Source organism: Balaenoptera acutorostrata, chromosome 12 (genome assembly GCF_949987535.1).
Source record: "Balaenoptera acutorostrata chromosome 12, mBalAcu1.1, whole genome shotgun sequence".
NCBI classification, from domain to species: Eukaryota; Metazoa; Chordata; class Mammalia; order Artiodactyla; family Balaenopteridae; genus Balaenoptera; species Balaenoptera acutorostrata.
The window spans coordinates 64,385,967-64,398,132 of NC_080075.1; the positions used below are offsets into that span (position 1 = coordinate 64,385,967).

The window sequence follows — 12,166 nt, forward strand, 5'->3', positions numbered from 1 at the left end:
GTGTGGGATGCAACTAAAGAGTGCTTAGAGGGAAATTTATATAGCACTAACCTCCTATATGGGAAAAGAAGAAACCTCTCAATTTGATGATCTCAGCTTTCACCGTATGAAACTAGACAAAGAAGGGTAAAGTGAACCCAAAGTAAGCAGAACAAAGGGAATGATAAAAATAAGAACAGAAATCAATAAAATGTATAAGAGAAAACCAATGGAAACAGCTGATTTTCTTGAGAAGACAAAAGGAAAGCTATTCTGGCAGGTTCTCCAGACAAACTCCTGCCCAAATAGATCAAGGAGGGGGCTTGCAACACCACCTCACACCCCGGAAAAATGACAAGAGAGGTCTCTGGGTAACAAGAAATACCTGTTTTCCTACATGCTGGGAGTTAATCAGTTTCCAAAATCAAGTAAGACCCAACGTGTTCTTCAGTGAGGAAAAAGCACAAGATTTCTTTGTTTTTCCAGGAAAGTTGTTCGGACCTAGTCATTTAAGAAGTTTACATATATACTGTATTTGAAAGTTCTAAAACAGTATTTCTTTAAATAATTCTATACTTCCAGCTTCATACTTTAGACATCCTTCTTTCATCTTCATCCCCTGTTATTCAGAATTTATGAATTTGAACCTTCTTCAGAGCCTCCCTTTATTTATTTTTTAATTTCTTTTTGGTGGGGGGAGAAAGAGATCATTTGCTATGTTTATTCTTGCTTGAACAGACACATTCTAAATTGATCATCAGGGAAGAATAGGATAAACATTCAGGAGCAAATATGTCTATTCTCTTAATCCTGACATTTGAAGAAAATGTATGAGGAACCTTTATATAAAATAAATCAGATATTCAATAAAGGCAGTATAGTTCAGGAATCTAAGGTCATGATGACTATCCCAAGCCAATGAAGTAATGTTTTTCAATGAAACCATTATTTGATCATTTAACCTCTAAAAACAGCATCATCAAGCAGATGATCAAAATTGTCACTAGAGAGTACGCTGGACATACAAGGACGAGTAAGTCATGGACTCTGCTCCATAGAGTTTTTTGGGTTTTTTTTTAGTATTTATTTATTTGGCTGCACCGGGTCTTAGTTGCAGCACACGGGATCTTCGCTGCAGTGTGGGGTATATTTTTATTAGTTGTGGCGTGCATGTGGGACCTAATTCCCTGACCAGGGACTGAACCTGGGCCCCCGGCATTGGGAGCGTGGAGTCTTAAACACTGGACCACCAGGGACGTCCCCTCCAGAGAGTTTTCTTTTTTTTTTTTCTACCCTTCTTTCCTTATATGAAAGGTAACACACTATATTCTCTTTTGCACTTTGCTTGCTTTTTTAACCCATAGCTTCACTTTAATTTGTTCCATGGCTTTTTTTAGCTTATTGGCTTTCTGTTTTCTTCTATAAGGAGCAAACCTTAAATGACTGTTGTTTTCCCAAAATTACGGCTGCATAGTTTTATTGCATTTACTAAAATCATACTGTCTTTACTTAAATCTTTTTTTTTTTTTTTTTCCGAGAAAAACTTGGATTTAAACCTGCCGTTTATCAGATGTGTGACTCTGGGACAAGTAAAATCTCTGAGTCTCTATTTTTCCTTGTAAAAATGGTGCCTTCACATCTACTATCCCAATTAAATCCCTCAAAGATAGTGCCAGGCTCGTGAAAGTCCCTCGGGAAGGCCAGTTTCTCCCCTCCCTTCCTCATCATCCCCCCCCCCTGCAAACCTTAGGCAGCTGCTAACAGCTCCTGGCCCGCAGGGAGAAACTTCACTGTGGAGAATTCTGGACCTGGTAACCAAAAGCAACACGTTACAAAGACCTCTTGTTTTTAGGAAGCTGCATAATCTGAATGTTTCCAGGTGATTTATTTAGAAACCTCCTTAGAAAAGGAGTCAAAGTAAAGTAAAACTAATTTTCTCCATTCCCAGTTTTTTCCAGAAAATAGATTTATTTAAGAGAATTTATAGGCAAAGCCCTATTCAGGAGGAAAAGCTAAGAAAGCTCCCTTTTAGTTCCCCAAGTATGCTTTGTCGAGATGCAGCCTTGCTCCTTAAACCATGGAGAAGGGTGAACACCAACCGGGAGCCGACACTGCCCCATCCCTCTCCCATGACACACATTGAGAATCGATGTTAGTATAGCTTTCTTTAAGGACCTTGGCCTCAGAATCTTTCTGCATATGGTTCTTCAGGCAGTGTCTCCTACCTGATCTACCCAGGCAACACCTAAGCACCATCCCAGCCCGAAGGCTGCCAGGGCACCACTCCAGGTGCGGTGAAGGCAGTGTAGTTGCAAACATTCATAGCTCTGAAGAGGGAACTCTTTGTTTGCACTTTGCTCCTTAGTAAGAAAAAGTTTCCCAATCACTGGCAGATCATTTGTAGCCGGGGTAGGTGGCTGGGGTAGGACTCGGCATTGTTGTGGATGTGCGGGATCAGGGGCACCCAGAAACCTTTTGGGGGACAGTGTTGTGGTAGGGAGGGCTTCCTAGGGCATCTGGAAAAAAACAGCTGCTGTCAAGTGGCCAGGCAGTCCGTGTGCAACAGGGGTCACTGCCATGGCCAGGTGGGTGCCACGCTGCAGTAGGTTTGGCAGGTCAGACACAAGGACCCAAGTGGATGAGGTCAGTTTACTCCACAGTCAGCCCCCTTGTGCCGAGGACAACACAAAAGCGAAAGGGGCCAGATGACAGGCAACATGAGTGGGGGCAGGGCACCAATTCTAGAAGGCAGTGAATTCACTTTATAGGCTGCAGCTGTACCCTAAGGCGCGGCCAGGTAGAAAGTCCCCGGCTGAAAGGAATGTTCTGTGAACGCCTCCTACGAGATGGAGAGGCCGACAAAGTGGCTGTGATAGCTCCTCACGAACTGCCCACCTTGCCACGTTCCTGGGATGATGATCTCAGGCCACTGCAACAAGACGAGGGGCAGCCTGCAGCCGAGCCTGGCCCACGCGACCGATGTGGAGGTGTGCAAGGTTGCCAGGGCGCCACGGCAGAGCCCTTTTCCTAAGGCGGCCACCCCATCACGTTCCACGGAAGGGAGTGGATATGAAAAAGGTTTTTACCGTCGAGTCTGCAGTTGGAGGGTATGCCTGACAGTCCTGAACTTCCTTTCACCAAGGAAATTATCCCCAGATATAATTAGAGTTTGGTCAGAGGAAATTTCTTAGAGCCACTTGTTTCTAAAATGCTTAGTTTTTGTAAATGTCCAGAGGAGTCCCTTGAAAGTCAAAACAGTTCATTTACCAAATACCTTCTCTTCAAAATAAAAAGGTTGAGGGAGGCTCCACACTGGGACTCCTTCCTTCTCCCCCTCCCTCCTTCCTTCTCCCCCTCCCTCCTTCCTTCTCCCCCTCCCTCCTTCCTTCTCCCCCTCCCTCCTTCCTTCTCCCCCTCCCTCCTTCCTTCTCCCCCTTCCTTCTCCAGATGGATATATAGTATCTGCCACTTATTCTGTATTTAAGGGCCTGTCCGCAGATGGACTAATACCGCCTGAGCTGGTGAGTAACTCCTACGTCATGATCAGGAAAACAGGAAAAGGGACACGGAAGGCAAGAGGCAACTTAGAACTTCAGGTAACAGTCCAGCCTCCCAAGATCTTGGATTTGATGCTGCAGAGTAGAAAATAGAGTTTTGTGTGTTTTCAGTGATATGCTAGCACCATTCATGGAACATTGGGACTGCATAACTGATGTCTCAGATTGATTTTACCCTCATCACCAGAATATCCCTAGGCACCCCAGCCTGGGTGCAAACGAAGTCAAGTGAACGATAATTAATCAGTGGTGTTGGCTGGTCCTCACTGATATACTGCAGGACCAAGTATTTTGCGGGGGTCCGTGAGGGATGCCCCAGATCAGCTCGTGAACAAGCCTTGCCAGGACCCTCTTGGCTGCCACGCATGTGGGTGACTCCCCACTGAGGCTGCCGGATCGACTGGTATTTGTCTTCAGAGATCTTTGCTAACTGGCCAGGATTAGAGTGACTCTGGGATGAAAGGGTTGGTTTTCCACTTCAAGAGAATGCCTCCTCTTTGTAGGTAGAAGCATGTGGGTGTTCCAGGCCTTGCATTTAGGTCAGAGGAGCTGGAAAGATCCCCTGGAGTTTCCACACTGCCATTGTCCCCCAGTTCAATGAGGGTATTCTCTTAGGAGGAAACTAAATTACACCACCACTTTACCATTTAGAAAACTTCGTCTGCTCGTTTATTTTGCTTGGTGCGTGTCTTAGTCATAACCACAGCAGTTTGTAACCTTCGACTTGTCCCTGTTCCCTCTGTGGCTTTAAAATGCCACACAATCCCCCTGCTGAGATTGGAAAGAAACTCTCTTTTACTCTAATTTCAAGGAGAATTTGTAGAGTATTAGGATAATTGAAAAAAAAATCGATATCATAATATCAGGGTACAGGTTTACAGATGCCTTGGGGATGTCAGACCAACAACAATTCAATTGATTTGGGGTCTTGTTTTGGTGTTTGCACAGTTTCTATGGCTTCCAGAGCCTCACAGTTTCTGTATCCTGGGCAGTCATGTAAAGGCTCTTTGTTGAGAACTCAGATTCCAGTTTGCCATTAATCTGAATACACCCTGCTCACCTCAACCAAGTGTGAAACTAGAGGAGTCTCAGAAAGGAGCTATTCAGCTGAAATTGTATTTTTTATAAGAAAGTCTCAGCTGCCAAGCCGAGTATAGTGTTTGCTTACTTGGGCAGCTTATTGCCTGTGGGCCCAGTTTGTGTAAGAGGGATGGCAGGGATGAAGTTAAGCTCAGTAGTTTTCAATTATAGGACATTTAAAAAACAAAAACAAAAACAAAAAACAAGAAAGAAAGAAAAGAAGAAAGCAAAGCCTGCGTTGAAATTGTGATCTTTCAACCTTATTTGTTTTCCATGTAGATGGTTATTTAAACAGTACTTTTCTCCTCAATTAGGTCTTCATACTAAAAGCAGAGGTGGATCCCAGAGGCAGCACTTCTTCCTCCCTGATGGTCTGAACAGTTTTCAATGGCTAATGGCCTATAAACAAGTAATATCTTGTAGCCATTGAGGCCAAGAGAAGTGAAAAGGAGTCTTTGACAGTTATTGGTTTTCTTGGATAAAGCTTCTAAGCAAAACAGGGAGACTGCCGTGCCAGAAGACTCTATTATTCAGCCTGCATTTGGTTCTCCAAATTCGGGAACTTGTGGACATCCATTTGTCAGCATTCAAGACAATTTGATGCTTCAAGGAACCTCACAAGGTTTTTAAGTGCAAGGTGATCAGATAGAACGATGTGATTGCTCATCCCCAATCAGCCACATCAGCTTGGTTTGCTGGATAGTCCTGCTGAAGGAGGCTGCATGGAGAGGTCAATCCTTAATGGGTGGGAAGTTCCCCTCTGTTCCCTCTCTGCAGGGTGGTGCAACAATTTCCAGATGAAGCTCATCCTGGAGGAGAGGAGAGTGAGAGAGTTACCTGGTCCTCCTATCCTGATCTGGTCCTTCCTCTCCTTTCTGAGACTCTGCCACCTCCCTGACCTTGGAGTTCATGAGTTTCCCCAGGTTCCTTCCAAAAATTCCCCCTTTGCTTGAGTTACTGTGAGGAGAGTTTCTGTTACTAGCAACTGAGAGAACTTTAAATGACACAGCCTTCCATGGCCTGGCCCCCGCCTCTCCCTCCAGCTTCTTTTCCTGACACCCCTGCCTCAGCCTCAAGTTGCATGCTGTCACTGTGTGTCACACTGTCACAAACCTCCTTGCCTCCCTAAGCATCTTGGGCAGGGACCAGGTCTTATTTATCTTTGTACCCCAGCACCTGTCACAATGCCTGGCACATAATAGGAAGTTAAAACGTGTTTGTTGAATGAAGCTCAGGAAGGTAAACAGAAGTGGGATTTTCATTTCTGCAGGAAAAATGAGAGCGTAAGGTGAGGAACAGAGTTTCCCTATGGGTAGGTACCTGAAGAGGGTTCTGGCCCTAGAAAAGCAGTGATTGTAACAGACAGTAATGAACCTCAGAAGGGTTCGAAAGAGTGGTGCAGTCCGCGTGGAATTAGATCCTCTCTCTTTCTTGCCGTCATATCCTGTTTCTCTCTTCCTGAAATATCTCTGCCTCCCATTCTACCAGTGCCATTGTATTAGGGATTGGAACTGTCAGGTTACTTAGATTCAGAGTTCTCATTCCCTGCATTCCATGTCCTTGGTGATGTGTGTGTGTTGTGTCCCCTAATGGGAAGGGGCTAAGGACATCACTGGAAAATAGGTGGGTCAGGATTGTGCATCCAGAGAGCCTAAGTCTATCTGAGCAAGTCAGGGAAGGCTCCAAAGAGGAGGTGGCATTTGGACTGAGACTTGAGGGATGATTAGGAGTTTAACAAGAGGATGGGGAGCCCAATGTGTTCAGGGAGCCACAAGGACTATGGACTGTAGATTAAAATCACCCAGCTTAAGTGAGGGCAGGTGGCTGTCCAAAGAAGCAGGAGGAGTGATGGGGGGAAGTAAAGTTTGCATTGGATGTTTAACAGACTCCCACTTTGTACATTTAATAGGCCCTGAGATACACTTAGCAGAATTATACATACATTTTAAATTGCCAAGCTTACTAGAGAACCCCCTATGCAGCCACTTTGGTTATTTCGTGTGCCACCGTCATAAGAAGCAAAGTCGTTAAATATATAGACCCTGGAGTCAGGTTGCCTGGGTTTAATTCCCAGATCTGCCTCTCCTAGTCCTATGACCTTGGGCAAGTTCCTCGACATCTTCATGCCTCTGGTGCATGATCTGTAAAATGAGAATAATAACAGTACTTCTTGCAATAAGTCATAGGGTTAAGTGAGTTAATACATGCGAAGCCCTTAGAACAGTGCCCAGCATGCAGCAAACACTCACTAATTGTTAGTGATTATTTCTCTCATGAGGTTGTTTGCAATCGCCAGTCATGCACTCTGTGCATAACCCCATGATATTAATTATATGATTTTAATTGTTCATTTGTGCAGGGTTTCTCACTGGACTGTGAATTCCTCAAAGCCATTAGTTGAATAAATATCTCTTTCCAAAGTAATTGAATTCATGCATTCAAGTATATTTCCTACTTACTACATTTACATATTGGTAACCCAAGGGGAGCACTTCTCTTAGGATGGTGACTAGAAGATAACATTATATTTTGGAAATTCCTCTTTCAGGTTGGAAAATCCTTGGTCACAGAAGCATTGTCTTCTTTATAAACCCATGTTGGTCCCCCTGAGACTGCCGCTGGAAAACTTGCTTCAGGGAGGTTTTGTCCTGTTCAAAGGGTTTAAAGAGCCCAGAGAAACAAGAAATATCTGAACATGGTCAGTTTGGCTGAAATTTTTTAGTAGAGCCTTGTTGCAAAACTTATAGCCAAGAAACCTCTTTCAAAGAGCTTTAACTCTCAAGAGATGGGCCAATTAAGATGAGCGGAGTTTAGACATCACTTGCATCCAGAGAAGCTGGTCCGATGCTCCTCGTCCGCTTGTTTTGGTTGACTTGGAGGAGAAAGAGCACGGAAGAGGTTTCCTGCTGAGACCACGGAATGAAAGATAGAGTTGCCTTAGGAGATTGGCTCCGAGTCTACAGGACCCATAGAGCTCCACAAAGGCTGGACCAGAGCCCCCTAGTGTGCAGAAGCAGGTGTGTGTTTGTGGGATGCCCAGAAGGCAGTCAGATGAGTCAGGACATTGGAAGACAGGAGATCTGAATTCTAGTTTTATCCCTTCGCATCAGCACAAACTTCTTAAGGCCTGGGTTTCCTTTTTTTTTTTTTTTTTGCCATTGAAGAGTTTGATGTAGATTGTCTCCAAAGTTCTGTTTCTGGTGTTAAGATTTCAGCGTTGGCCCAGCAGTGCTGGGCACAGTTTAGGCTGAGCAAGTTGGCATTTATATGCAAGCCTCCCATGGCACCCATCACCACCAGGACCCTTGTCTCCACCCTGCTCCGTGGACCTCACCCAGCCCCACCTGCACCTCAGCCTTCCCGCTTGAGCCCCCAGAGGCCCAAGCCCTTCTTGCCCGCTCTTACCTGAAGCCTGGTTGTCTTCCTCAGCCCCCCGCGTGGAGGCTCCTTGTGCGCTCTCACCCCACGTGTTTCAGGCCTGGAGTCGGGATGGGTCTGCTCCTAGCTCCCTTGAATCTGGCCTCGGCCCTCCAGCCCTGTCACTGCCGTCCTCTCCCAACCTCCTAGTCACCTCTGTCCTCCGCTGGGCATTCATGAGCTTGGCTCACTGCTTCTCTCTCCATCCTGACTCCTGTCACCATCTCTGGCGACTTGAACATCCACACGGACAATTCTGACGACACCGTAGCCTCTGAGGACCTCAAGCTCGGAGCACTTCACCTCTGATGGTCCACACAGCATGTACTCAAATACGTGTTGACAAGTCGACAATGGGCACGTTTGAAGAGGTTTCATTTATCTTCAAAATTATGATACCTATAACTAGGGTGACCATATAATTTATTTTCCAAACTGGGACAATGAATGAAAGAGAACACCAAAATAATTAAAATTATGTTATTTTTGGAAATATTTACTTATTGATGACAAATTGGTTTTTATATTAAGGCCCCTGTAAAATAATTATATTCCAAAACTATTTTCCAAAATAAAATTTTTCTTCAAAAAATTAACTCGTGTACATTGAAAAAAAAACTTTATATCAATTATCTGCACATTCAAAATCATAGGCAGAATAATTGTTCCTAGTACTTATGTTCTTTAATTAGTTTCCTAGCTAAATCTGTCACTAATAATGTGTCACTGGTATCTTTATGAAGAATTTCCTTTTTGAAACTAGTTTTCGTATTTTGAAGGCTTTGAACAAATCTGTTTGCAATTGCTTTTGAAATAAAATCTATGGTTAATAAATTTGAAATTGCTGACACCTTTCTCTGTAGACCACAACATTTTAAACTGACAATAACTCCTCAGGTATTGAGAATTGGTAAGTTCTATGCAAATTCTGCTAAATGGATGCTATTTTCAATTCAGAATTTCTTATGTAAATATTTTGTCCCAAGTATTGACACAGGAACTGTCTTTTGGCCTCCATTCAGAGTAGCATTCTCCAGCACACATTTTTACAGGATATAACTTGTCAAGTTAGTCATCTCTATTTAGGATTCTTCTGAATGTTTCCCTATGGTGTATGTAATTTCACTTCCTAATAAATGAGTCCTCGGTAGAAGCCAGAAGTAAAAAAGTGGAGTTCAACCAAACCCATGCCAGCTTATTTTAATGCAACTAGTAATAACAGTATCTAGTTAACAAATGAAATATGCAAGACAAATGCTAAACTAAAGGGGACTCAGAACAACAGGCATAAACAGGGGCTCTCCCAGGAAACAGCTCTAACACTGACCCCTCCGAGGCAGCTCAGTAGTTCTCAATCCTGGCAGCAGATCATCAGTACCACCTGCCAATGCTCAGGCTCCCTTCCCAGAGACTCAGCTTTCACTGGATTAGGGCGGGGCCTGGGAACAAGCATTTTACTCTCAAGTGATTCTAATGTGCAGCTCGGGCTGAGAGCGGCTGCACCAGCCTGATGCACCACTTTTAAAGCCAGGTCAGTGTGGTCCTCCAGGGCCATTCCCCAACTGCTCCATATACTGCGGCAACACAGTGATTCTGATAATAGAGACCAGGGAGGTAAATCGGGAGCAGCCGTGCTGCTGTCACCTTGTCTCTGCACCCCCGAGGGTGCGCTGTCACCTTGGGCCAGGAGAGAGTGCACGGCAGGTGCTCTGGGGTATGAGTAGAGCAGAGAGGTGGCCCTGCCACAAACCCTGTGAACACTACCCATGACATGGTCAGAGTGACTGCATGAAATCCTTTCAAACATTTAATTAAGCAACTCCTCTATTGTCATGACAAAAAGGAAACTTGTGGAGAGTTACAGAATTCTAATGGGGAATAAAAATGTTACAAATCTCACAAAAGCTCTAGTTAAGCCTTTGTAAGTGCTGTGTTCTATTCTCAGTTTTTATTTTGAAAACAATTCTCAAAATGTAAAATCCCCAGCATTCCCAAAACAATGTATCATTTTGGCTCATTCTACAAATTTATGATCACCTTTCTAACTCTGTGTTTCGAAGTATGAAAAACCACACTGGCAAAGAAAAATAACATGCGGTTTCCAAGCCCTAAGTGCCTTGCTGCCCCACGTGTGTCCCATAAAGCATTGGGGATTGTCCCAGAGCCAGTCGGGAAAGCGGCATCTGCTGGTGCTTTGCCTGCTCTGAATTTAGTTCCGAGGCTGTGAGTTGAACTCTGTACAAATGTTCTGGATGACCTTGGGAACCGCTTTGTAGAGGTTGTCGAACTCATCCACAAAGAAGGCGTGGTCCCTGGCAGGGTGAGTGGCGATGACTTCCAGCTCGTCCTGTGCAGCCCATGCCACGCCTATGGCGTAGATGATCACTCCTGTGGGGACAAAGCGTAGATGAAGCAAATGTCCCCAAGGGAAAGTCCTGAAATGAATCCTTTCCTTCCTGCTGCTCTGTTGGCCATTGTGCTTGAAGGCAACCGAGTCCAAAATCAGAAATGTGCCCAAAGCATGAACATCTGCTGTATGCCAGCAGCAATAACGTTGGTATAGTTGCTAACTCATAGGAGGTTACAATCTTTTGGAGAGAAAAAAACAGGAAAATGGAGTAAATGCATGATAAGAATTTCACGTCCAGGAGCAGCATGGGGATGACATTTGGACAAGTGAAACTTTGGTGCCGCGCAGATTGCAGCACACGGCACACACTTGCTCTGTGTGTAGAGGCACACAAGATTCAGAGAGTCTTATATGCATCGAAAGTCGGTTCGAGATCTTTTAAATGAAAATGAAACTATGGGTAGTCAAATCCATTTCACCTGCCTTCACTAATCAAGGTCGTTTTAAGACTTGCCTGTCCTCCAAGTGGCACGTAGCCTAAACAGTAAGATGTTTGTTCAAGTTGTACTCCAGAAACTTGGAGTCAGCTGTGAGCTGACCTTAGAGTCAGCTGCGTCTAGCTCAGCTGAGCTGGTTAAGACAGGATAGGACCACTGACCCTCCAACGGGGCATGCGCCCACTTGGTGACCTTTAGAACAAGTGCAGAGGCCTGTAGCTTGGTTACGCCTGCGCAGAGCAACACTTCCACGCCTTTTTCTAATCACACTCCCCACGCCTCAGACCGCCCTGCTCCTTTACTTGTTATCCTATAAATACCCCGAGCTCCTTGCCCTTGGGGAGGTAGGTTTGAGGCTGGTTCTCCTGTCTGCCTTACGAATGAACTGCTGCAAACCTAGGCAAAAAAACGGTGGCATTGAATTACTTTAGGCTTGAGCGTGACTTTATAAGCCATAGGCTCCAACCTCATTCCCGGTGCAGGAACCCTCCTTGCACAAGGACCTGGAGAGCTGTGACCCAGCATCTGCTCCATCACCACAGAAAAGTAAGTGCTTACCGATAAGGAAGTGGCGGGCAGTGTTGACTGATGCAGGAGGTCATGGAAGATGAAAGGGAAAAGCGCTCTTTGGATTCAGAAGAAACAAAAACGAGATATTGGTAGCTTGAAGGGAGCAGCGGCAGGAGAGTAGATGCCAAAGAAACCAAGTGAATTGCTGTGAGTTGAGAGTGAAAAAGAAATGAAGATGTGGGGCAGCACATATAGCTGATTCTTTCCAGAAGGGTGGCTATAAAGAGGAGGCAGGTGGTAACTGGAGCTAGAACATGGGGTCAAAGAGAACTATTTCCCTTTTTAGGAAGAGAGGGACTTGAGCTGGTCTAGATGCAAATGGGAGCGAGTAGAGTAGGATTAAAGGGTTTGGACTGTAGCATGGAACAGGGAGGAGGGGAGTTCGGAGGGCAGGGATCTGTTCTCAGGGGGGAAACAGACTGCCTGGTGTGTGGTTCTTGCCTGGTGAGCAGGAGCGTGACCTATTCCCACGCCCCCTCCAGGCTGGCCAGGGTGGGGTGAGCAAGATGGCCATGAGACAGAGCGCAGAACCTGCGTGAGGGTTTCTGCCCAGGCTCCTCTCCCCCGCCGGCCACTCACAGGGCCCACATCGTGCTCTCCAGCATCTTCCGGGTGCCCTGTCCTGCTGACTGGAGAGCCATCCACACCTCACGTGGTTCTGGTCTAAGCTGGCCTTTTTTTTTTTTTTTTGGCCATGCCACGCGGCATGAGGGATC

At 45.3% G+C, this 12,166-nt stretch overlaps 1 protein-coding gene across 4 annotated transcripts in view; it reads right to left on the reverse strand.

The window, feature by feature from the left end:
• Positions 1–5,375: 5,375 nt before the first annotated feature.
• VIT (vitrin) overlaps positions 5,376–12,166 on the reverse strand; it is a 132,027-nt gene continuing 125,236 nt past the window's right edge. For 2 of the 4 annotated variants that reach the window (XM_007191414.3, XM_007191412.3), the window contains 2 exons: positions 11,439–11,595; positions 9,218–10,421 (listed from right to left, as the gene is read on the reverse strand). In XM_007191414.3, the coding sequence (XP_007191476.2) occupies positions 10,322–10,421; positions 11,439–11,595 (257 nt within the window). In that variant the 3' untranslated portion in view covers positions 9,218–10,321. Of the gene's footprint in view, positions 5,426–9,217; positions 10,422–11,438; positions 11,596–12,166 lie in introns of those variants that run through there. The other 2 variants (XM_057558271.1, XM_007191413.2) reach the window with 2 other exon arrangements.